We start from the raw sequence: 24,956 nt of genomic DNA, 5'->3' as shown, positions 1-24,956 counted from the left end.
TTCATTTTCATGGACTGTCAGTGGCTGCTTTCACACAATAAGGAAAGTTGAGTCATGCCCTGGCTAGTGTTGTCCAGTGGTTAGAGTGTTGGCCTGTGCACCAAGGGATTGTGGGCTCAAGTCCAGGTTAAGGGCACATACCTGGGTTGCAGGTGCAGGGAGGCAACCAATCAAAAGGCACATTGAGGTTTTTCTCTCTCCTCTCTCTCCTCCCTCCCTCCCTCTCTAAAAATCAATGGAGAAAATATTCTCGGCCTGGCTCAGGTTGAGTGTTGACTTATGAACCAGGGAACCAGGAGGTCACAATTCAATACCTGATCAGGGCACATGCCTGGTTGTAGGCTTGGTCCCCAGTAGGGGATGTACAGGAGGCAGCCAATCAATGATTTTCTCTCATCATTGATGTTTCTCTCTCCCTCTCCCTTCCTCTCTGAAATCAATAAAAACATATATTAAAAAAATTTTTAAAAAAATCCTTGGGTGAGTTTTAACAAAAAAATAAAATAAGGAAAGTTGACTCATGACAGAGATGGCCCTCAAAGCCCCAAATGTTTATTATCTGGCCCTTTACAGAAAAAGCTTGCCGATCCCTGTTGTGGACCATTGTAGGGAAAACATCTGCTTGCCAGCTGACCAGACAGGAGTGTGCGGGAATGGAGAACACGAGGGAATATACTGGGTGTATCCTGAGACTGCAGAATGTTTGCCAAGATGGGGTAGAAGGGGAGCCTGAGGAGGAAGCCCTGGAAATCTCAGCTATGAATAAGATCTAGCCTACTTCCTTCGGGCCTCTCAGTCGAGCAGGGCCCAGCACAAATGTGACCTGTGTCACTGAAACCTTTCTTGCGAGTGGAGATACTGGGAGGGCGTGAGGGTAATGAGGTAGGAGAAAGGTGAAACCTCATCAGTACGTTGCTCTGACTTGCAGGCCACTGCTTCTTTCATGGGCACCACATTTTGTGTCATTTTATTGTAATTTTAGTAGCAACCTCATTAATTAGAAATGTGGAGGACAGGAAAAGAGTGGGAAAAGGTTTAATTAATCTTGTTTGTATCATCTTCCTCCTACACTGGCTAACCACTCAAGCAGAAAGGATGAGTTGGCTTAAATTACGAATGTTTTGAGTAGGCTGACATTGGTTTAAAAGGCGACCTAGCCACACAGAGGAGCAGGTAGTTCTGCAAACCTCGCTCTTTACTGTGTATTCTATCCTATATAATCCTATCTAATAAAAGAGAAACATGGTAATTAGCTGTACATCCGCTACCCTTCCCATTGGCTAATCAGGGAGATATGCAAATTAACTGCTAGCCAAAATGGCGGCCGGCAGCCAGGCAGCTGGAAGCGAACAGGGAGGCTTGCTTGCTCCAGTGATGGCAGACTCCAACGTTCCCCGCCTGCCTTGCCGGCCTCTCATCTGCAACTCTAAGCAACTATGTTGCAAATATAGAAGCTAAACAAAACCCCAGAAACCAGCTTTAGTCAGCAGGGCTTCAGCCAGCTGGACCGCAACATTGTATCAAATACAGAAGGTAAACAAAGGCCAGAAACCGGCTTTCAGCAGCCGAGGCCTCAGAGCTAAAGCTGGCCCAGAATAAAAAAGAAAAAAGAAAAAAAGGAGCGGTTGGGAGCTTCAGTCACTCGCCAGCCTGAAAACGGCCCTCAGCCCCTCACCCAGACTGGCCAGGCACCCCAGTGGGGACCCCCACCCTAATCCAGGACACCCTTCAGGGCAAACCAGCCAGCTCCCACCCATGCACCAGGCCTCTACCCTATATAGTAAAAGGGTAATATGCCTCCCGGCACCGGGATCAGCATGACAGGGGGCAACGCCCAAACCCCCTCATCACCCTGCGGCTCTGTTCGTGACAGGGGAAGGTGCCCCAACCCCCTGATCAGCCCTGCTCTGTGCCTGATAGGGGGGAGCTCCCCAACCCCCTGATCGCCCTGTGGCTCTGTGTGTGACAGGGTGCAGAGCCCTAACCCCCTGATCGGCCCTGCTCTGTGTGTGACAGGGTGCAGCGCCCCAACCCCCTGATTGGCCCTGCTCTGTGGGTGATAGAGGGCGGCGCCCCCCCCCCCCCCACGGGCCCTGCTCTGTGTGTGACGGGGTAGAGCCATAACCTCCCCATCGGCCCTGCTCTGTGTGTGACAAGGGGCGGTGCCCCAACTCCCCTATCGGCCCTACTCTGTGAGTAACAGAGGGGAGCTCCTCAACCCCCTGATCGGCCCTGCTCTGTGCATGACAGAGGGGAGCTCCTCAACCCCCTGATCGGCCCTGCTCTGTGTGTGACAGGGTACGGAGCCCCAACCCCCCTGATGGGCCCTGCTCTGTGCATGACAGGGGGCGGTGCCCCAACTCCCCTATCGGCCCTACTCTGTGCGTGACAGGGGGGAGCTCCTCAACCCCCTGTTCGGCCCCTCTCTGTGCGTGACAGGGGGAGCTCCTCAACCCCCTGATCGGCTCTGCTCTGTGTGTGACAGGGGGTGGCGCCGCAACTTCCCCATCGACCCTGCCTTGAGTGTGGCAGAGGGCGGTGCCCCAACCCCCCAATCAGCTCTACCCTGAGCTTGACTAGGGGTGGCATCGCAACCTCCCGATCCGCCCTGCTCTGTGCATGACAGGGGGCAGCGTCCCAACTCCCCAATCGGCCCTGCTCTGAGCCCAACCAGGGGGTGCACCTAGGGATTGGACCTGCCCTCTGCCACCCGGGAGCAGGCCTAAGCCAGCAGGTCATTATCTCCTGAGGGGTCCCAGACTGCGAGAGGGCACAGGATGGGCTGAGGGACCGCCCCCCCCCCCCCCCGCCCCGAGTGCACAGATTTTTGTGCACCGGGCCTCTAGTCCTATATAATAAAAGGCTAATATGAAAATCGACTGAATGGCGGAATGATTGGTCGCTAAGACATGCACTGACCACCAGGGGCAGATGCTCAATGCAGGAGCTGCCCCTTGGTGGTTAGTGTGCTCCCATAGGGGGAGCGCTGCTTAGCCAGAAGCTGGGCTCATGGTTGGTGAGCACACTGGTGGTGGCGGGAGCCTCTCCCACCTCTACGGCAGCACTAAGGATGTCCGACTGACGGCTCCCAGACTGCAAGAGGGCGCAGGCCAGACTGAGGGACGCCCCTCCCTCCAAGTGCACGAATTCCATGCACCAGGCCTCTAGTTTAGACATAAAGTTTATGCTGATACTAGTAAGGCAGGACTCTTTCTTTGAAATGGTCATTTACATTTTCTCCCCTCTTCTTCCCTTTCCCTTCCTTCCGGTAACCAGGCTCCATGCCTTTTATTTTTATTTTTTTTTATTTTTGTCTCAGGGGAAATTTGTGGCAGGACAGAAATGGAGTTGGTTTTAGACATATTTTGCTTTGGAATTTTTTTGTTTTTTTTTCGAAAGCCTGAGTCCATTAAGGCAATTATGCTTGGCGTCCCTCACAGGGAGGGGAGAGGAAGAGTGCCTCAGAGATGCGATGAAGCAGGAAAAGGAGCTTGTGGAGCCTGGGTTAGTGGCTGAGCCCAGCTGAGGGCTGCACCATCAGGGAAGCCCTCCCCTTCAGCCCTTGGAGGAAGACTTGGAAGGAAAAAGGCCAATGGAGCCCAGCTTTGGCAAAGATGATGGGACTCCCTGGTGACCCAGAAGCTGCCAAGCCAGTGGACCTGGAGGGATAGGTGGGCCCTGGGGCACAGTGTGTGCTCTGTTTTCAGACTTGTGGCCATATGAGTGTTGCTAGTGTCACCTAAGACCCAGGGACCTGTGCACTACCCGGGGAGATGTCAGCCCCAAGAAGACAGAGCTGCCTGGTGGAATTCAAGCTAAGAGCCAAAAGTAAGTTCCCTTAGTCCAGCTGGCGTGGCTCAGCAGCTGAGTGTCAACCTATGAACCAGGAGGTCATGGTTCAATTCCCAGTCAGGCCACATGTCCAAGCACATGCCCGGGATGCAGGTTCAATCCTCAGTCTGGGGCATGCAGGAGGTAGCCAATCGATAATTCTCTCTCATCATTTATGTTTCTATTTCTCTCTCTCTTTCCCTTCCTCTATGAAACCCCCCTCTCTCTCTCTGTATATGTATATGTAGATATATATATATATATATATATATATATATATATACACACACACACACACACACACACACACACTAGAGGCCCAATGCACAAAATTTGTGCAAGAGTGGGCCCTCGCAGCCACAGGCGGCTGCCTGAATCCCTCCCTCACAGCCGCTGTGGCTGCAGCTGCCTCTGCCTCAATCCCATGGCTTCAACCCTGGCTTAGTCCGGAAGGACGTCTAGTCTAATTAGCATATTATATATCTCTCTATATAAAAGCCTAAGCAACCGGCTGACTGACTGACCAGCCAACTGGCCAGTAGCTATGATGTGCAATGACCACCAGGGGGCAGATGCTCAACGCAGGAGCTGCCAAGTGACAGCAACTTTGCAGAGTGTCCTCTCGCACTCCGGGACGCCTCCAGGGATGTTGGAGAGCTGGTTTTGGCCCAATCTCCAGAGGCCAGGACGCCTCCAGGGATGTTGGAGAGCTGGTTTTGGCCCAATCTCCAGAGGCCAGGCTGAGGGACCCCACTTGCTGGAGGTACCCTGCTCACTCCACAGAGCCCTGGCGCTACCCCAGGTGCGGCCAGCCGGGGAGGGACCATGGGAGGTTGACTCAGGGTATGTCCGGCCCGTCTGGCCCAGTCCTGCCCCGCTGGCCACCTGCTAATTAATTTACTTTCAATGTGCACTAATCCATGCGCTGGGCCTCTAGTGTGTGTGTGTGTGTGTGTGTGTGTGTGTGTGTGTGTATTAAAGTAAGTTCCCTTAAATGAAATAAAATAGGTGTGTAGTATCTTTTGTGTACCTGTTTTGGTGCTTTTGATAGACTACTCAACACCTTTGTTTAGATGATTTTTAAGCATTCTATGTTTTAGAAAGAGTCTCACAACATAGAAGACCATGCTAGGCTCTGGCAATTGTGTCTGTTTTGGAGATAAACCAAGCTACCTAAGTGCAGGCGCTACCTGGTGTCGGCATGCTTTCCTTGCAGGGAATATGCCCTGGGACATTGCTCCTTGAGAGCTAACATTTGCGAAGTTCCAAGCACTTTACATCCTGTTGTCTCAACTACAATAGGGGAAAGCGGTACTATTTCCGCAGGGGAAACTGAGGCACAGATAGGATCCCTGCCCAAGGTCACATGGCAAGTGGCAGGGTCAGAGTCCCGGCAGCATCCTGACTCCGAGCCTGTGCCGTCAGCTACTGGCGTGCACTGCCAGCCTTCCGAACGCGGGACAATTTAATGTGGCAAGCGCAGCAAAGTGTTGAGTATAAATCACCGAGCATATAAGCTCAGGGGGGAAATGAAGGTAGCTGGAGCTGAACGCAAAATGGATGGACAGCTCAATTTAAAGGCTTGACCATAAATCACTAATTTTTAAAAACAACTGACTGGAAATATGCAAATCACGAAATGACAAAGATCTCTACCTGACAGCACAATCCCTGCACAAGGCTGCTGAAGGTGGCAGCCCCTAATTCTCAAACCGGCCCCCCTTCATACTGTGCTTGCTTCTCTACACCATGGCTGCCACCGGCATCTAGGACGTCTTTTCCCTTCCCATGGGGCAGGTCATGGGACCTCGCACCCGCCCATCGGGGTCACACCAGTGGCTTCTCCGCTCTCTGCGCCTCTATCACCCTGACCCCATCACCCCAATGCTGATGGAACAGTACCCTCTTATTTCAGAGTTATTGACAGGTATGCACTTATGCTGACAACCTGAAACACAGGAAAATAATCTGCTATATATTTTAACTCAACCCTAGTTCTACCAGGGCTGGTAGGCACCACTGTGGGGCATATTTTGGAAATACATGGAGATGTTTTGTTTTTACTTCTAGGCCCTTATGACTCAAAGTGCTGTCCAGGGAACGGTAGTGTGGATTGGACATCACCCGAAAGCTTGTTAGAGATGGTGAATCCCAGGCCCACCAGGACCTATTGAGTCAGGATCTGCATTTAACAAGATCCCTGGGTGATTCGTGTGCACATTGTAATGAAGAAGCACTGGGCTAGAATTTAAATATTGAAAAAGATGTTACTCTATGATAATTAGTTCTTTTTACTTCTCCTTTATATTGGTGTGAGGGCATTCTTTAAAAAAAAAAAAAAAGTGTGTAGGCAGGGTAATTATCATTCATTTCAGGGTACCAAAAATGTGCTGCAACATATTTCTTATGTCAGGGGACAATAGGTCGGAGGCAAATGATAATGGCTGTTTTAAAGTATGGTGAGCCTGGGAATTCTGCTGCCCTACATGCTCTCTGGGACTTTAACTTGTGATTATGGGGCAGGCCACTTCATCCCTTTGGCCTCAATTCTTCATCTGGAACATGAAGAGCAGATAATTAAATTTTTTTTTTTTTGGTTAATCCTCACCCGAGGATATTTTTTCCACTGATTTTTAGAGACAGTGGAAGGGAGGGAGGAAGGGGATGAGAGGTGGGGGTGGGGGAAGGGGGAGAGAGAGGAAGAGAAAGAGAGAGAGAGAGAGAGAGAGAGAGAGAGAGAGAGATTGGTTGCCTCCTGCATATACCCCGACTGGGGCCTGGGATTGAACCTGCAACCCAGGTATGTGTTCTTGACTGGGAATTGAACCCATGACCCTTTGGTGCATGGGCCTACGCTCTAACTACCGAGTAACACCAGCCAGGGCTAGGATTAAAATTTTTTAAAGATTCCATGCAGACTTCTCTAAGGCTGGTCAATAGGGAGGGAGGGGATGTTAAGGAAGAAGCAAATAAAAAGAGTTTGAAAAAAATGAAGAAAATGTGTGAAAGAGTAAAGGATACACAGGAAGGGAAAATCCACAAAAGGGCAGGACGGACAGGGAGATGAGAATGTGGAGGGACTGACAATGAAGACTTCTGATCCAAGCAATTCCACCAGCCCATGAATTTTCATGGCTACCAGCTGGCATAAAATCATAAAGACAATTTTTAGCTCCTCCAATGGAATTGCATTTGTAATAATCATAACAATATTTCTACAGAGTAAAAATGACAAAGATAATTTGAAATGGAAAACAGTGACAAGATGCAAAATAAATGGCAACAAATTTGGGGACAGGATAGAATTTGCATGGGGAAAATTTATAAGCCGGAACACCACAAGGCATCAAAGCTGGGAGGGCTCTTGCTGGTTCTCTGTTAACCTCCTCAGGTAAGTCAGAGGGAAATGATTCCGTATTTTACAAGAAGTCTTTTGTAACAGTGACTTTTGTCTCCCCATTGAATCGGAGGTGAAATGTGCTCTTTTTGCTTTTCATTATCTGTGACATAAATAATGGCTACGCAAAGGCTCAAATGCCATGTCCAGTCCTAACGTGTCCATTTGTAAATGTTCCCGTTAGTCTTCATGAGCGATTATGTCCTTTGAAACCATCCGAGATGGTGGGAAACTATAATCCTCCACGAGGGACCTTTGCAAATTTGAGCACCTACTAAGTGTGAGACCACAAATGACAGACCTTCCTCCAGCTCGGTTTATGATCCAACAGGGGAGATAAATGTAATAGCTAATATTTACTGAGAGGGTTTTATAAGCCAGATAAATATAACAGCTAAGATTTAACTACAGTTGTCTTTTGGTAAGTGTGTCATGTATATATTTTTTTCACTGAACCTTTTAACATCCCTGGGACGTAGCTGCTATTATAACCTCATTTTATTGACAAGGCATTGGAGGATCAAGAAGGTGAAATAACTCGCCGTAAGTCACACGGCTAATAAGTAGCCAAGCCTGGACTCTAAGCTCACAGAGAAAGACAGAGGCGTCTATTTCCTTAACTACTGCCCTACATTTATTAGCACAGAAAAATAATAGCAACTTGTGGAAACCACACAAAAATAAATGTTCACTTTACATTCCTCCTCAGACCCTCCCTCCAAATCCGCGTGGTTGGGATCATTTTTAAAAAATAATATATTTTTATTGATTTCATAGAGGAAGGGAGAGGGAGAGAGAGAAACATAATGATGAGAATCATTGATTGTCTGCATGCCCCCACCTGGAGATTGAGCTCCCAACCCAGGCATATGCCTTGACTCAACCACTGAGCCACACCTGCTGGGCAGTGGCTGGGTATTTTTATTCATCACGGATGATTGTTTATCATCCTATCTGACTCGCTCTCCTTGGACTGGGATAAACAGGCTAAGTGTTTATGCTGGGAGGGCCTCCGGCCTGGGTTTTAAGGCACACAGAGGTAGAATTTTGCTAGCAGATATTTTCAATGGGGAAAACATTTCAGTTCAATTTCTTAAGCTTCTTATTAAAAGAATTCTGCTTACTTTGAAAAACATAATAGTAATTGGGGTCTTCCATCTGCCAGACATTATACTACACCCCTTGGAGGAGCCCCAACCCCTGAATGACCATCCTAACAAAAGGAAATAGCATGGCCAAGGGCAGGAGGAGGGAGAGGGTGACTTTTCTAGTAGGGAAAAGAATTGCTATCTATATATATAAAAGCCAAGTGACCGGAATGCCAGAATGACCAGAATGACCAGAACAACAAGTTGCTATGATGCGCACTATGGCCAACCAACTGGCCTGATTGGGGTGCGGCCCCTCCCCCTGTTGGCCCCAGGTGGATTGGGGGTGGGGCCAGCCAGCCAACATCCTGCGGCCTCTCCCCCCGCCTGCCTAACCCAATCGGCCCCCATCAGGGCCGGGTGGCCAGACCCCACCTGTGCACAAATTCGTACACCGGGCCTCTAGTGTTTTTATATTGCCCTGGCCTTTGAGAAAGCCTTACCTGAGACAGACTGGAAATACTGCAGGGTCCAGGCGATCAACACAGACAGCAAGAAGGTTCCCAGGAAATAGATCTACAAACACCAGAAATAGGCGTCAGATGACTGACAGGGGCAGGGACCATGAGGGCAGGGCCAGCGGGAGAGGGTACCTACCAGGGCAGAGTGCAGGACAGCACCCCAGATGAGCCGGAAGTGAAGGTAGAGCCAGGCCAGGGAGCAGGGGCTCAGGGACTCCTCACTACTGTGGCTCCAGCACCTGCAGACACAAAGCAGAGGGCACCTTGAAGTGTCAGCCAAACTTTGGTGGCATTACTCACGACGGGTATTTTCAGACCCTCAAACCCACCTCCTTCTGCTTGGGGACAAGCAGGAACACTTGAGGTGAGAGGCAAAGGAAGAAAGGCAGTTCTGAGGGGTTGAGGCCTGCCCTAAAATTCTAGGATCCTGCCAGAAATCTCAGGAGAAGGTCACTTCTGTCCTTAATAAAAAGCCAACAGGTCAAGGAGGTCCCTGAAAACAGGGGGGTCTGCCGGGACAATACTTCTGTCCAAGGGTCTCTCTGCATCCAGACACCAGAATGCCGCCCTGTCATGCAGAAATGGTCTAACCCAGCCGTGGGCAAACTACGGCCTGCGGGCCGGATCCGGCCCATTTGAAATGAATAAAACTAACAAAAAAAAAAAAGACCGTACCCTTTTATGTAATGATGTTTACTTTGAATTTATATTAGTTCACACAAACACTCCATCCATGCTTTTGTTCCAGCCCTCCGGTCCAGTTTAAGAACCCACTGTGGCCCTCGAGTCAAAAAGTTTGCCCACCCCTGGATCGGACACGTTATTTTTTCCACTCTTGTGGAAAACCTTGGTCAGCACCTTAACTTCAGATCTAGCTCATTCTGTATCTCAAGCGTCAGAAACTAGAAGACGGAAGTAAGTTTGGTTCCAGCTGAAGGTTCTCAAATCAAAACAAAACCTGAGCCCTTTCAGAGCAAGAAACGCTACAAAGTACGAGTCAGGCTAACTTGAACCAAGAAGCCAACAGCATCCACTGGGTCCCTCCAGATTCCACAGAATTAAAGAGGCTCTGAACTCACCTTTCGTATAGTTCCTGGAGGATGGAGATGTTATTCGCATGGAGTGTTGGGTCAATTTCCAAGAAATCCAAAATGTGATGTGGAATTATAGCCCCTTCCTCAATGAGCAGGGCCAGGTTAAAAAACCCCTGAAAACAAGCCACAAACCAACCTCATCAGCTTCTCATAATAAAACGCAGACACACACCCTTCATCGGAATGTAAACTTTTACAACCTCTAGATTTTTTTCCCCCAGTCCCCAGAGCCAGATGGCTTTGTCATCTTCATTGATGAATGGTTTCCCTAAATACATGCATCTGAGAAATTTATTTGCAGGAGAACCAGGAGGCTTTCAGAGGATGCTGGGTCCCATCTGCTCAGAAGCCAGCCAACTGGGGACCTGCCCTTTCCTGCTCATTCTCTCAAAACAGTGCTCACTGGAAAACGCACTCTTGTGTCACCGGTAGAACCAGAACGCTGAGGCGAAAGCCATGTACCTCACTTACAACTATGCCCGGGGTCCCCATCGGCATGTCAGAGACCTAACAAAACGTTGTTGTGGCTGGGGGTGCTACTGATGACAGTCTCATGTAGGGAGGCGCTCCGATGCACAGATAACGGACGGTGTTTGTCTCAGCTTCCCTGGCTTTCCCAGTGTGGAAAACCTCCTCTCTTGATTCCTCTTGGCACAGGCCTCCACTGTGGTACATTTCCCCACGCCTTCCTTATTATGCACCTTGTTCTTGACCCTCAGAGGCAGGATCTGCCTCATTGGCTGTGCAGGTCCAAGGAAATAACATAGTTAAGAACCTGATGGTAGAGGTTCTTCATCAAGGATGGGAGCTGTTATACTACCTGGAGGCGACACACTGTCCATCATGAGCTGGGCATGCGGCCAGACCAAGAAATAAACAAAAGACGGCCTTACTTAGCATTAGGGCTTTACAAACTTCACCGCCTTGTTGCCCTTCAAAGAATTCGTGGTCATGTTTTAATGACATAGTCTCCTTTTGGCCTTTCCTTTCAGTTGCCACTGACAACAATCTCAAGGAAAATCATCATCCGCGTGGGTGTATAACCAGGACTCCCACAAGCATTCTATGCAATAACCATGATAAAAATACCAGCAGCTAGCATTTTCTGAGTGCTTGCTCTATGTGAGGCATTGTTCTGTTTTATATCTATTCACTTAATCTCATAGCAACAAATTGAGATAGGTACTATTATCCTCCTCATGTCATAGATGAAGAAACTGAGGCACAGAGAGGTTAAAAAATTTGCCCAAGGTCACACAGCTAGAAAGGGGCAGAGCTGGGATTCAAACAGGAACAGACAGGGTCCAGAGTCTCCAATCTTAAGCTCCACCATGTTGCCAAATAACCTCTAAATAGATGGAAATGTTAAGTATCTTGAAGATGCACACACACACCACACACAGAAAATACAATAGTTCTCTGCACTTTGAAAGGAAGGTGCTCTTAAAACAATGCATTAAAAGAAAAGAAAAAAAATTACCTATAAAAATTTCAAGTCTCTGAAGAATGGAAACATAACAAGATTGAAATAAATGGGAAAATAGGCTAGAGGAATATTTATATGCAATGTAATAACTTAAGATTCATTATATATGAGGCAAATGTATAAAAAACCTATAATTTAAATTTTAAAAGGTGTCAAAACTTCATTAAACAGGCAAAGAACGAGCATAGAGAATTCACATAAAAATATGAAGAGTAAATTATCATACACAAGTATATATAAAAGTGTCCCTCCCCACTAGTAACCAAATAAATGCAATTTAAAACAATAAAGAAGTATCAACTGGAAACTATTCAGTTAGCAAAATTAAGGCATGAAAACATCCAGTGCGGACAAGATTTCAGTTACCCTCCTACCCTTCACCACTGCTTGGTGATGTATTCATTGGAAAACCCTTTCAGAAACTAAATTGGCAATAGACTATTACTAGGTAGCTGTAAAACCATTTAGATTGTTTGACTTAGCAATACTATCCCTCAAAGAAATTATTCTAATGAAAATAAAAGATCAAATTCCAAAGCACAACACCAGAAACCTGTTGCCTGAGAGGGCAACAACTATTCCAACTTCCATTGTGCAAATGACCCTGATTAGCAAATGTAGAAGGAATGAGAGAATAGACTCTTCATTAGCACACACAGTAATCATTGTTGCAAGATGTATGGAAGGATACTAAAATTAGTAAGTACCAATTTGAGGAGAAATAGGATATGTGCATAGTCGCAAACTCTCTCCCCAAGATATCTATACATTAGAAAGAGAAAAACATTCGCTTTACAGGGGAGAAACCCAGCAGAAACCACCTTAACCAAGTCATTCAGATCAACCTCACCAGCAATAAGACATCATGTATGCCTCATAGGATACAGTGAGAAGGACACATCACTTTTGTGCTGTCCTTGCCCCACATGCATAATCTGAATCTATTCATGAGAAAACAGAAGCCAGACCCAAATCGAGGGACATTTTACCAAATACTTGGCTGATGAGTATTCTTCAAAAGTATCAAGGTCATGAAAAACAAAGAAAGAGTGAGGAACTGCTACAGATTTGAAGAACACTAAAGAAATACGACAACTAAATGCTAGGTGGCATCCTGGAATGGAAAAAGGACATTTGTGCAAAAACTAGTGAGATGCACAGAAAGTCTGAAGTGTACTTTATGGAGCAAAACCAAGGTGGAGTTCTTGGTTTGATAACAGTGTTGTGGTCATGAAAGATATATCCATTAACGGGAGCTGGACGAAGGGCACACAGCAACTCCCTTGTCCTCTTTCTATAAAGCTAGAGTCTGTACATCTAAAAAATTCCAAAATAAGTTTAAAACAAGTCACTGAGAGCAAAGTCCTATTGCTGAAGTGTTGGCCCAGCGACACAAGCAAACCACTTCCACCTGGACCACACTTCCAGTTTCTCGAGGTTGTTCCTGGCGAGTTAGTTTGATGGAATCTGGTAGACAGACTCCCGGCTTTGGAGCCAGAAGACCTGGGTTGAAGCTCTGGCTGCCTCACTGACGACCTGACGGCTTGGCCTTCAGCAATGTACCCCCTTGTCAGAGCCTTGGTGTCCTCTACTATAGAAAGGGTCTAATAATCCCCACCCCACGAGGTGGCTGTGAGGATGGTGTGGGAAATACAGCAGGCACTCAGTAAAGGTTCGCCACACGGTTAGTGTCCTCACAGGGCCTTTGGGAGTAACTTGTGAAAATGGTGGGAAATGACTTTGCCATCTGTGAAGCTTCTATAGACAGAGGGCTGGTGAGAACGCTAGGCTCTGCGACCTCACGAATGGGCACCACCAAGAACTCATTTCTGTTGCTGCTGTTTACCTGCGAGTCCCCATCCAGTGCCGCTTGGGCGTACATCTGCACCGACAGCTCCAGGTCTTGTGACTGGTTTTGGTGGCCATAGTAGTAAAGGTCTCCCATTTTCAAATAGGCTGAGGGGCGAAAAGCACCGATGTGTTGGTCGAGGGGTTTTATTTCAGACGGACATCTTAAATGATCGGCCCATTCCCACGATGGAGAGTTTTTCCTATCGGACTCTACCACAGAACATGTTCAGGGTGTGTGTGTGTGTTTTTCATGTGTCAGTAGAAAAGACACACACACCGTTTTTCTGCTGAGCACCCACATTTCCAGACACATTTTCCTGCTTTGCTTGGTAGCCCTCCCGAATAGATCTATTTGTGAGAATCGCAGCCCAATCAGCCAAGGACTGGGGTTGGGGGAGAACTTTATTTCCCCTCTGAAATTTTGCTGGCTGGGTTTGATGACTAAAGGGTATTTCTTTATTCAAGCCGTATGCTTTATTTTTCCTCCAAGGAAAAAGTTTTGTTTAAGAATGCATGTCTCACTCAGGAAAATAGAATCGACGTCAGGTCATTCAAAAGAGGGATTTCAACACTGGGAAGGGCTGCTCACCAGGGTGTTGGGAGAGCTGAAAAGGCAATGGCAACCCAAACGTCAGCAATGCAGGCAGCTCCTATCACCCCTGTGCCAAGGGTCTGCTGGGACCATGGGAATGCAGCCACTGCCAGCGAACAGCCAAAGTGGAGAGAGGAGAGAAATACTTGGGCTCCGCCACAGCCTCCCATTGTCTGACACTAGTCAGAAGCCCCACAGCAAAGGAGTCTGGGAACTGCAGTTCCTGGGGGTAGCCCCCTACCATACAGAGCAGAAGAAGGCAGGGAACCCATCACTGGCTCAGACTCTGTCCATAAGAGCTTTCTCTTTTGGACAGTGGGCCGGGAGACATACGTTGCATGAGGCTGAGAGCTGATTTCAGTCATGATCTTAATAGCAGAGACTTTGCACTCTCTCCTAATTGTTTAGAAATAACACACTGCACACAAAGCCCTTAGATGTTTCCTGTTACTAAGGTTTAAAAGCCTCCACGGCTTCAATTTCGTACCCGTTTTTCTATACATACCAAATGAAGGAGCATCGATTTGAAAAACAGAGAAATTATAGTATCTCCAAACACAATTAACACCCAAATATCTCTTGGCCAGGTCCTAAGGGAGTGAAGGGGGAGAAAAAGTTAATTCATTAATATTTCGGCTGAGTGACTAATTTTGCCTTCCTAAAACCCCCATCCATCATCCTTAACCTTAGAGCTTCTACTCAGAGAATACATTTACTCACCGGCCTCTCCTCACAGATGTGTGCTAAATTTGTCTGTGACACTTCAATACCAGTTTCTGCTGCTAAAACATAATACAGCAAAGCTTCGTGCCTAAAAATAGACGATTAATAATAAATTTCATATAGTGGCTCTTACTAATATTCACAGAGAGCTCGATATTCAAACATAAGGGCACAAAATAAGCAGTTTTCTTTTTAAAGCACAAAACCATGAGTTTGTTGGTTTTTTTTAAAAAAATAAATACTGTTGTCAAAAATACTGCAGGCACTGATTTATTTTCTGTCTTAAAGGCTGAACTGGCAGATAAGGTTGGGAGCTAGTTAATGCAACAGCTACCTCTACTGGCCGAATGGCATGTCGAACAGCCTCAGGTCCCTGAATCCTTCCTTGCTTCGAGGAGAGAGTGGTATTAAAACAAAGTCCTGTGAGTCCTCTGTTTTGTGAAAGGCTTTATGGGGCTTAGGATTCTGAACAAGCTTAATTAAAGCTGGGCTTTTGTGGAGCGTTCGACGTCTGGCAAAGGAGATGCAGCTTACAAGAGTGTTGATAGCAATGGCCAGAAACACATAAATAAATGACAGTTTGACACCACTGGGAACTGAATCATTGTAAAACAATGAGCCCACTCCTTGTCTGTTGAAAGGTGGCCATACGATTCGTAATACCAGTTAAGGGCAGGGGGTCGGGGAAACGGACATATTCCCACAACCACTGCTAGTGGGAGGGCCAATCACTGTGTTGATTGTGGGAAGCCCTAAGAATGCACAGGCCACTTGCCCAACAGTTCTCCCTGTGGGGGTTCATTCTAAAAAAACAAATCAGAGACGTGCAAAGATTCTGGGGCAAGAGAGTTTATGGCAGAGCTTTTGCTATGTTAGAAAATTGTAAAAAAAAAAATGGTAAGAACTTAAATATCTGAAAATCAGTGACTATTTAAATTAACCCACGGCCTGGCCAGCATGGCTCAGTGGTTGAGCATCGACCTATGAACCAGGAGGTCATGGTTTGATTCCAGGTCAGGGCACATGTGCAGATTGCGGGCTCAATCCCCGGTATGGGCTGTGCAGGAGGCAGTCCATCAGTGATTCTCTCTCATCATTAATGTTTCTATCTCTCTCTCCTTCTCCCTTCCTCTCTGAAATTAATAAAAATATATTTTTTAAAAAATTAACCCTTGGTACAGCCACTTTCGGATGAGGCCATGAAAAATGATGTGGAAGAATACATATCCAAAAATGTGGAAAGATGTCTATGCAAAATTATCTGTTCAGTGAAAAAAAGAGGCAGGATAAAAACCAATGCAATTCCATTTTTGGAATAAAACCGAATACACACATGCATACACACACACACACACACACACACGCAGATATATATATATATGCCGAGAAAACTAAACCATAAAAATTATCTACCAAAAAGCTAACAGTGCTTATCTCTAGGTGGTGAGAATGCAAGTCATTTTTATTCTTTACTTTTGACTTATCTGATTTCCTCCATTTTCTTAGTGTCACCCAGTTTATGAATAAAAATTTATTTTAACCATAAAAGTTATTCTAAAAGCATCTTTTTCATATTAAGTAGCTGACACGGAGAACTCTCCCTCGACTGTCACTCCCCCTAGGAAGTGGGTTAAGGAAGGGTAGGGGACGGTTGGGTTAGGGGGACTAAGGGAGGCAGATTCTGAGATCACCTTTTCTACATCGTTAGAGCAGCTCTGGCAGACCATCCCTCGGGGACAGAGAGAGGTGACTGGGAGTCAAGTTAGCACAGCAGATCTTCAATCAGACATGCTGTAGGTCATGGGCCACGTGGCTGCTGAGTGAGCTGATTCTCCATCTCCAAGACACCCAAGGCAGCCGACCAATTAGCCATGACTCATTCTAAAGAGACACGAAGCTGGCTAAGCGGTGTCCCCTGCATAGGCAGGTCAGCTAACAAGCCCACGACTGGAGCCGAAACACCTCGAAAAATGCAGTTGTTTTCTTTTTATTTCTTATTGATTTCAGAGAGGAAGGGAGAGGGAGAGAGACAGAGACATCAACGATGAGAGAGAATCATTGATCAGGTGCCTCCTGCACGCCCCCTACTGGGGACTGAGCCCCAAACCCGGGAATGTGTCCTGCACCGGAATCGAACCCGGGACCCTTCAGTCCCCAGGCTGACGCTTTATCCACTGAGCCAAACCAGCTTGGGCTGCACACGGATTACAAAAATCATGTTTGGTGACCAGAATCCTCAAGTCAGACCCAGCATCAAGTCCCCGTCATTCTGCAGTAAGGCCCTGTTCCAAAGGTCTGACGACCTCAAGTGTCTCCTGAGACACTCGGGCTTGCACCCGTGTCTTGGTTTCCCCAGGGATGAGCGAGGGAACGAGATGGTGTACCCTTGCCAGCCCACACGCTAATACTGAGCCAGCTCCCTCTGCTGCTGTGGCCGCATGGAATGTGACTCATGTTATTAACCTGTAACAAAATGAGTTTTTCTTAGACAGCAGTCGGGTATAGACTATTAGAATTTGCAGTGAGGGTGGGGGGCACGAGGCCAACACACCCGTAAGACAGAGTCACCATGATAAACTTTACAAAGACAGTCTCTCGTGTGGTGGTGGAGGGATGGGAGAAACAAGTTTTATAGAGAGACGTTCACTGTCCAATTATTGTATAGGCCGGGAGGAAATTTCATAGAACCCTCGTGCATTTCCTTTGAAGAAGCGCTGTGATCCATCAAAAAGAGGCGTCAGGAAACAGCGAGGTCAATAGAAGTGCTGGGCAGAAATCCACCGCTGTCTTCCATCTTGCAGAAGCAATCAGCAGAGGCCGGCGCACCCTGACCCCACCGCCATCTATTCTCATATACTGAGGAGTGAGCTGTAGGTGAGGGTTAGCACACGGGAGACCAGATTTCCTCAGCTTACTCAACTTCCGAGACACACCACCTCTGCAGAAACCCTGTCCACATTCACTCTCCCTCCCTGCATTGGGCTCTTGCTTATGTTTCAACAGAAACTGCCTGAAAGCATTGATTACAGATACTTCTATACTCATATTGTTGGAATAAGCATGCCCTCAGCATTTGCTATGCGCAGGAAGCCCCCAATCAAGCCACAAGACCGTACTGCCCTTCCGGAAATTTCCTTAAGGTTTAGGAAGCCAGCCAGAGCTCCGAGTTTGATTTCCAACGCACTCAAGTGAAACTGTCTCCCAGACAGTCATTGTAAGGGGAGGTGGGGTGGATGCAGAGAGGAGGACGTTTAGAGTAAAGAACGAGGCTGGGGCACATCTGCTACCCTCCCGCTTCAAAGCCAGCGTCTACATTTATAGAACTTTCCTAATGATGCTTTGTAACCACTCCTTGGGCTGCTGGCTGTGAACAGCGAATCGGACGACCTCTGAGCAGCTTCTCAAACAATTACATTATTTTCTCTGTGCTCCTTGCTAATGATGCCTGAAGCAGCTCCAACTGGAAGGATGAAAAACAATCCTGGGGTCTCAGTGGATTTCAGGGCCCCTGCTCTATTGCCGAAAGGTGAGTCTCTCTTTTAAAAAATAGCATATTTTTATTGATTTCAGAGAGAAAGGGAGAGGGAGAGACAGATAGAAACATCAATGATGAGAGAGAATCATTGATCGGCTGCCTCCTGCATGCTCTCCACTGGGGATCGAGACCACAACCCGGGCATGTGCCCTTGACCAGAATCGAACCAGGGACCCTTCAGTCAGGCTTATATTCTATCCATTGAGCCAAACCAGCCAGGGCAACAGGTGAGTCTCTGGACTGGAACCTAGCATGCCTACTTGTCTTGCCTCAATCCCACCATAATCGGGTTAAGTATTGGGGGTGTATTTAAGACAAAGGACAATAAGATACATAGTCCACAGATAAAACACACGCAGAGGTAAGGCAGAGAGAAACGAAACATGACAGCCGGCCTCTCCTTTGCTGATTCCTCCTGGTGTCCAAGGACAGCCTCAGGCACGACAACATTATCTTCCGTATTATGCCTATACAGCAAAAAGCCCTTTTCTCCAACCCCCTCCTCTCTTAAGCTATCCCATAGAAATCTTGGAGCAACACAGAAAAGCACAAGCTCGTCAAACCTACATGAGTAATCTGAAATAACTCCAGAATAAATTCACTCACAGGAAACCTAAGAAGGGGATGGACTCAGGACATTGATGGATGGTTTAGTTCTGTGATGGCAAAATAAATGGTACCAGAAAAGGCCATGCTGTGGGGAGGTCATGCTCTTATATTTCCTACTTAGCCCGCAGGGCAAGTTTGGGGACTCAGAGAGATGAAAGCACTCTTTGTCAAATAGATTTTGACAAAAATTTCCCACTGTCATGGGTAGTAGATGTTTCTTCCTGTAGCTATGAAAAGGCCTCAAATTCAGGTGGAGATTTATCTTTTGTAATATTTTAGTACCAGCGTCAAGATTGGCAAGGGTATTGACGATCAGCAGGAGAGTCTATTGATAAAATTATTTTAGAAAACAAATAGCTTTATTTTGTGACCCTACTCCTAAGTTTATATTCTAGAAAAACTCTTCCTATATGGGTCAGGAGATATATAAAACATGTTCATGGCCGCGTTGTTCTTAAAACAAAAAAAATGGAAACAACCCAAATACATGTTAATAGGAGAATTGGTAAGTAAATTGTGGTATATGACAGCAGCGAAAAGGAACGACCTACAGGGACATGCATCCAAATATATGAATCTCAGAAACATAACGTTAAGTGACAAGGAGCAGTTAAAGATTCATGTTTAATAATATTCTAATGACAGAAAGCTCAGAATCAAGTCAAACTAAATCTATTGCTTAGGAATATACCCATGTTGTGCAAAAAAAACTATAAAGAGAGCACGATTCAGGATGATGGTTCCTTCTGGGTACTGGGGCTGGGGGTGGGTTTAATCTGAGAGGGACATGCAATCAGGGAGCTTAAACAGTTCATTTCCTTAAGTAGGTGGGAGGTTTACGGGTGTTTGTTTTATTGTTGGAACTTACATATACATTACACATTATTTTGTATGTATCAACTCAGATCACAAAAGAGAAAAACAACTCAACTGGCTCATGCCACTTCCCCAACTCAAATGATCAGCGCCTTTCACCAGAACTCTTTCCGAATCTTCCTTCGCTTCACCATTATTTACAGCTGTTTGGTGAAGCATCTCACAGCCCAACTCTGTCACATCACGACCTTCTCTCCAAACCATCAACGCTCCCTGCTGCTCCACAGATTAAGTAGAAAGTACATAACCTTCCATTCAAACTTCCATAAAGTAGCACCTCTTTGGTCTTGTGGTATATCACTCCCTGTACAAATCTTACCCTCAGGGCAAACTGGGTGGCTTAAAATTTCCTAGAGACTCCCAGAATTTTCCTATCTCTTTGCTTTTGTTCCTGTGATTCCCTTCACAAGAAATGCTGTTCCCTGCAGGGCTCAGTGGACATGTGACCATCCCTCAAGGCCTCCATTATAAAGGTTGGCCTAAGTCCCCCAAACCAGGTAGCATCTCTTCCTGCTCAGAATCCCCAATGTTCTTCAGATACTGTTCATGGCTCTTAAGTTATGTTTGTTCTACTTGCCTTAGTTCATTCACTCAATAGTTTCTGAGCACTTCACAGGTGCCACTAGGTGCTGGGCACTGGGATACAAGTCAGAGGGCAATCAAAGTAAAGGGCAATCATGATCCACGGAAGGACCCAAGCGAGTAAGAAGTTGGTAAGACTCCGGGGCACGTGCAAAGGCCCAGACGTCAGACAGAACAACGGCCATGTGAGAAACTGCAGGTAGCTCAGCATGAGGAAGGGTTGAGGCAGCAAACTACCCCAAGCCCTTCTTGGTGACATCCTTGAAACTCATGGCAAGGTGCCCTGCATGCGAGTGGACTCAGTCAAGTCTGATGAACTGAATGCAAACACACAAATAGTGTAGAGCACACTTAATTCCCCCATCTCCTCCACCAGGAAAAACAAAAAAGTCAATCTCTGTGGCTGAATAGTCTTAGAAAGACAGCAGGCCACACAAATCTTAATTCTTCTTGACTTTCACTGCAAATTTTTAAATGTTAAAGGGATGCTAAATTCAAAAATAGGCAAAAAAAAAAGCCTAGCTACTGACCTATCCTCTCTTTATGGGAAAGGTGGCAGACATTTTGGCGTGTGTGTGTGTGTGTGTGTGTGTGTGTGTGTGTGTTGTGGGGGACAGATATGCTCTTCCTTTGGGAATGCCCCACATATAAACACTTTGATATTTCAGTGCTTAGTTCCCCCTAAGAAGCTTGTGAGGAGCAAGGCTGGAAAGTTTAGAGGGTGATTATAGAGAATGAGCTAAAGTCAAATTTGGGAGTTTTGCAAGATGAAATCTGTAAGACATATCAATTAGAAAATAATAACTTCATAAAAACTTCTTTCCTACTGTGCAAAGTGAGGCCACATATAATAAACTTTCATGGGAGTTCATAATAAACATTGCTATTTGGTGCTTTTTTCCATTGGGTTCATTTCCCCTGCATTATCTAATTTAAGATTCTCCATTACTGAGATGCTATCTTTTGATTAGGTGGGCACCCATGGACCAAAGGAGAAAATAGTGTTCTTTTGGACTCATATTTAAATTTTTAATTAAGGTTCGGATCAGAGAATGATCGATGGTAAGTCTGGTCTAATGTCTCTGAGGCAGTGTTCCGAAGGGATATGTGCTGATTTGCATAGCCTTTTCAGTTATTACTGAAATACCCAGATCATTTAGGCAATAAACCAGCCAAGAAAATGTAGCCCGAGGGAAAAGTAAGACGGAGCACTAGAAATGACAGAGGGAAAAAGATGAAGTCAGGTAGCATTTGGAGAGGTGTGCCCTTCTTTGTGAAATCAAGTAACAGCAAATGGGGGGAATTTGCAGTCCTCCTGTGCGGTGTCATGGGGTTCTTCATCTGCTACCTCTAATGTCACAGCCAAAAGGGGAGCCTATTTAGCTGTGACATTAGAGGTCTTGTGAGTGACTTCCTGCAACCCCAAGCTCCTGGCCACAGAAGATGCACTACAAGCTATGGAAGGATGTAGCCTGAGCCCCAATTTTCAGCTTCCCACAAACAAGGTGGGAATCCCAGACCTCCTCTGACCTGCCAGCGAGAAGCAGAGAGTCAGCCAAGATGCCCCGCGCTGTGTTTAGATTCTAAAACCAAGAGAAACAAGCTTGAGGGGAAGAAGTCAACACATTCATATGTCTTTCAACTTGATGAATGTGCATGCTCCCCCTAGAGAACTAATTTTTGTGTATAATTAAACATGGAAATGCTATGTTTTCCAATCAACAGCCAATCAGTCTGTGATACTCTGAATAGGATTACTGAGAGGCCGTGATTTCCCTGCAAATTGCTTTTTTTGGTTGCATTTTAAGCTCCATCTCATAGACTGACAGGTAAGGGCCGAGGAAGTTCACGGTCACGTGGGTCCCAAGCTTACCAGGAGCCCTCCAGGTAGGCGTTGAGGCCTTTCCGAATGACGTGGCCCAGGTAGCCGTTTTTCTCAGCGATGTGCTTTGCCCACCTGAAAAGGAAAGGGAAGAGAAAAATATCCAAACTGTGGCAAATTAAATAATTGCTTCTTTCTTCGTATGATCACAATAAATCCCACTTGGGGAATATTTTGCTTTTTAGAATTTTTACAGAGCAACAAACCAGAACTGAATGTTAAGAAGGTAAAGAGAGAAACATTTTTGAGAGCTTTGCAACCAAGGCCCTTTCTTAGCAATGCTGAGGCGTTGTGGTTTATGGAAATAAAGACAGGAAAGGTTCCTAATGAACAATATCCACCACTATAGGGAAAGAGAATCTTTGTTTTGGCATCTGTATGGTAATTAATCAATAATACTTTTCTTCTCCTACCTTTATTTTAGAATGGGGATTTATAACACTGTTTGGGTATTTTAAAAATATTTTTATTGATTTCAGAGAGGAAGGGAGAGAGAGAGAAACATCAATGATGAGAATCACTAATTGGCTGCCTCCTGCACGCCACCTATACCAAGGCATAGATATTGGGGATTGAGCCCAATATCTGGGCATGTGCCCTGACCAGAATTGAACCATAACCTCCTGGTTCATAGGTCGTCACTCAACCTCTGAGCCACACCAGCAGAGCTAATTTTATTTTTAAATTACAGTTGACATTCAATATTTTGTCATAGTTTCAGGTGTACAGCATAAGGGTTAGACAATCATAAACTTTACAAAGTAGTCCCCTGATATTCCAAGTACCTACCTAGCATTGCACATAATTATTACAACATTATTGATTATATTCCCTATGCTGTACTTTACATCCCCATAGCTACCAATTTGTACTTCTTAATATCCCTTCACCTTCGAAAAGATCATCTTTACCGAAAGTTCTAGTACTTCATTAAAACATTTTTACTGATTTATTATAAGGTTTCCCTATTTTGTTTCTGCTCCCTAATTTATCCTCAAGGGGGTTTATCATTAATGAACTAGCATATTGCAATCTTTAGATTTACAACCACTAAAAGAATATTCAAAGAATACATAACTAACAAGTTAATGAAATGGGGATATGGAATGCTTTTTAAAAAATATTTGATTTAGCCCTACCCGGTTTGGCTCAGTAGATAGAACGTTGGCCCGAGGACCAAAGGGTCCCAGGTTCAATTCCAGCAAGGGCATGTACCTTGGTTGCAGGTTCCCTGGCCCTGGTCGGGGTGCATGCAGAAGGCAACCAATAGATGTGTCTCTCTCACATCAATGTTTCTTTCTGTCTCCCCCGCCCCCCCCACCTTTCTACTCTCTCTAAAAAATCAATGGAAAGATATCCTCAGGTGAGGATTAACCTAAATAATTAATTAATTAATTGATTGACATAAAGGAAGGGCAAGCAAAGAGAAACAAGGCACAAAAACAGATGTAACAAAAAGGAATAGATGGTAAACTGGCAGAGTTAAAATCAAATATATCCCAATTAAATGTAAGTGATCTAAATATACCAATTGAATACTAAAATTGTCAAACTGACTAAAAAATACACAAAAGAACAATTACATGCCACTTCAAGAGATATAGATAAAATAAGAAGAAAGACTGAAAGTAAAGGGGTAGAAAAAAATAGAACATGCAAATTCTAACACAAAAAAAAGCACATATAACTATATTAACATAAAAAAGTAGACTTTACAGAAAAGGACCACCAACAGAGATAAAGAGGACACTGTAAAACGATAAAAGGGCCAACGAGAAAGGAAAAACAATTCTCATTCTATTTGACCCAATAATATTATTCAAAATATCTAGTGCAAAATTGACAAAACTAAAAGGAGAGATAGACAAGTGTACACTCATAGTGGGAGATTTTAACACAGTTCTTTCAGTAACTATTGTAACAAGCAGAAAAACACACACATCAGGAATCATATAGAAGATTGGGCCAACCTGATAATATATGTAGAACATTGTACCCGACAAGTTCAGAAAACACACTCTTTTCAAGAGATGATAAACACACATCAAAATTGACCATATGCTGGTCATAAAGCAAGCCCCAACACTCTTCAAAGGATTGAAGTCATTCAGAATATACTCTCTAATCACAATGTGATTAAGCTAGAAATCAATAATAAAAGGATAAAAAAGTCTGTGAAATATATAAATGCTCACAATAAGTATCCTAACCAACAAACAATAACAGCCCTGGCCGGTTTGGATCAGTGGATAGAGCGATGGCCTGCGGACTCAAGGGTCCCGGGTTCGATTCCAGTCAAGGGCACATGCCCAGGTTGCGGGCTCCGTCCCCAGTAGGAGGCATGCACGAGGCAGCCAATCAATGATTCTCTCTCATCATTGATGTTTCTATCTCTCTCTCCCTTTCCCTTCCTCTCTGAAATCAATAAAAATATATTAAAAAAAGAAATCATTTAAATTTAAAACAAAACAAACAATAACAAAAGCCTCAAGTCTGTCTCAGGTGAGTGTCATCACTGAGTTCAGGTAGATTTGCTCTCAAATGCCTTAAGACACGCCCCTGGAGAGCCGGACTATAGAGTGAGGGTGATCTACAGCAGAGGTCTGCACACCTTTTCTACAAAGGGTAAGACAGTAAATATTTTAAGCTTTGTGGGCCACCTATGGTCTCTGCTGCATATTTTTCCATGTCTGTTATACAACCCTTTAAAAATGTAGGAAGTGCTCTTAGCTCTTTGGCAGGCCACATGTTATGTGTGGGCCACAGTTTGCCAGCCCCTGTAAAACATGATCAGATATGCATGACATCAAAAATGGGCCTCCTGTTCCCTGTTCTTCAGGAAGCTTCTGTAGGATGTGTACTACCAAAATGCAAGCATTAACCAAGAGA

The 24,956-nt window shown here is 45.4% G+C and overlaps 1 protein-coding gene across 1 annotated transcript in view; it reads right to left on the bottom strand.

Annotated features, from left to right (window-relative positions):
• Window positions 1-24,956, bottom strand: part of SEL1L3 (SEL1L family member 3) — a 107,481-nt gene that overhangs the window by 4,168 nt on the left and 78,357 nt on the right. Inside the window, exons 17-23 of the mRNA XM_070398429.1 lie at window positions 22,059-22,142; window positions 14,581-14,671; window positions 14,366-14,450; window positions 13,264-13,373; window positions 9,917-10,044; window positions 8,974-9,076; window positions 8,820-8,892 (exon numbers count right to left, since the gene is read on the bottom strand). Of these exons, the coding sequence (XP_070254530.1) occupies window positions 8,820-8,892; window positions 8,974-9,076; window positions 9,917-10,044; window positions 13,264-13,373; window positions 14,366-14,450; window positions 14,581-14,671; window positions 22,059-22,142 (674 nt within the window). The remainder of the gene's footprint in view (window positions 1-8,819; window positions 8,893-8,973; window positions 9,077-9,916; window positions 10,045-13,263; window positions 13,374-14,365; window positions 14,451-14,580; window positions 14,672-22,058; window positions 22,143-24,956) is intronic.

This window comes from Myotis yumanensis, unplaced genomic scaffold, assembly GCF_028538775.1.
Source record: "Myotis yumanensis isolate MYYU_CA2020_CCGP unplaced genomic scaffold, mMyoYum1.0.hap1 SCAF_1, whole genome shotgun sequence".
NCBI classification, from domain to species: Eukaryota; Metazoa; Chordata; class Mammalia; order Chiroptera; family Vespertilionidae; genus Myotis; species Myotis yumanensis.
This window is presented reverse-complemented; position numbering and strand designations above follow the sequence as displayed.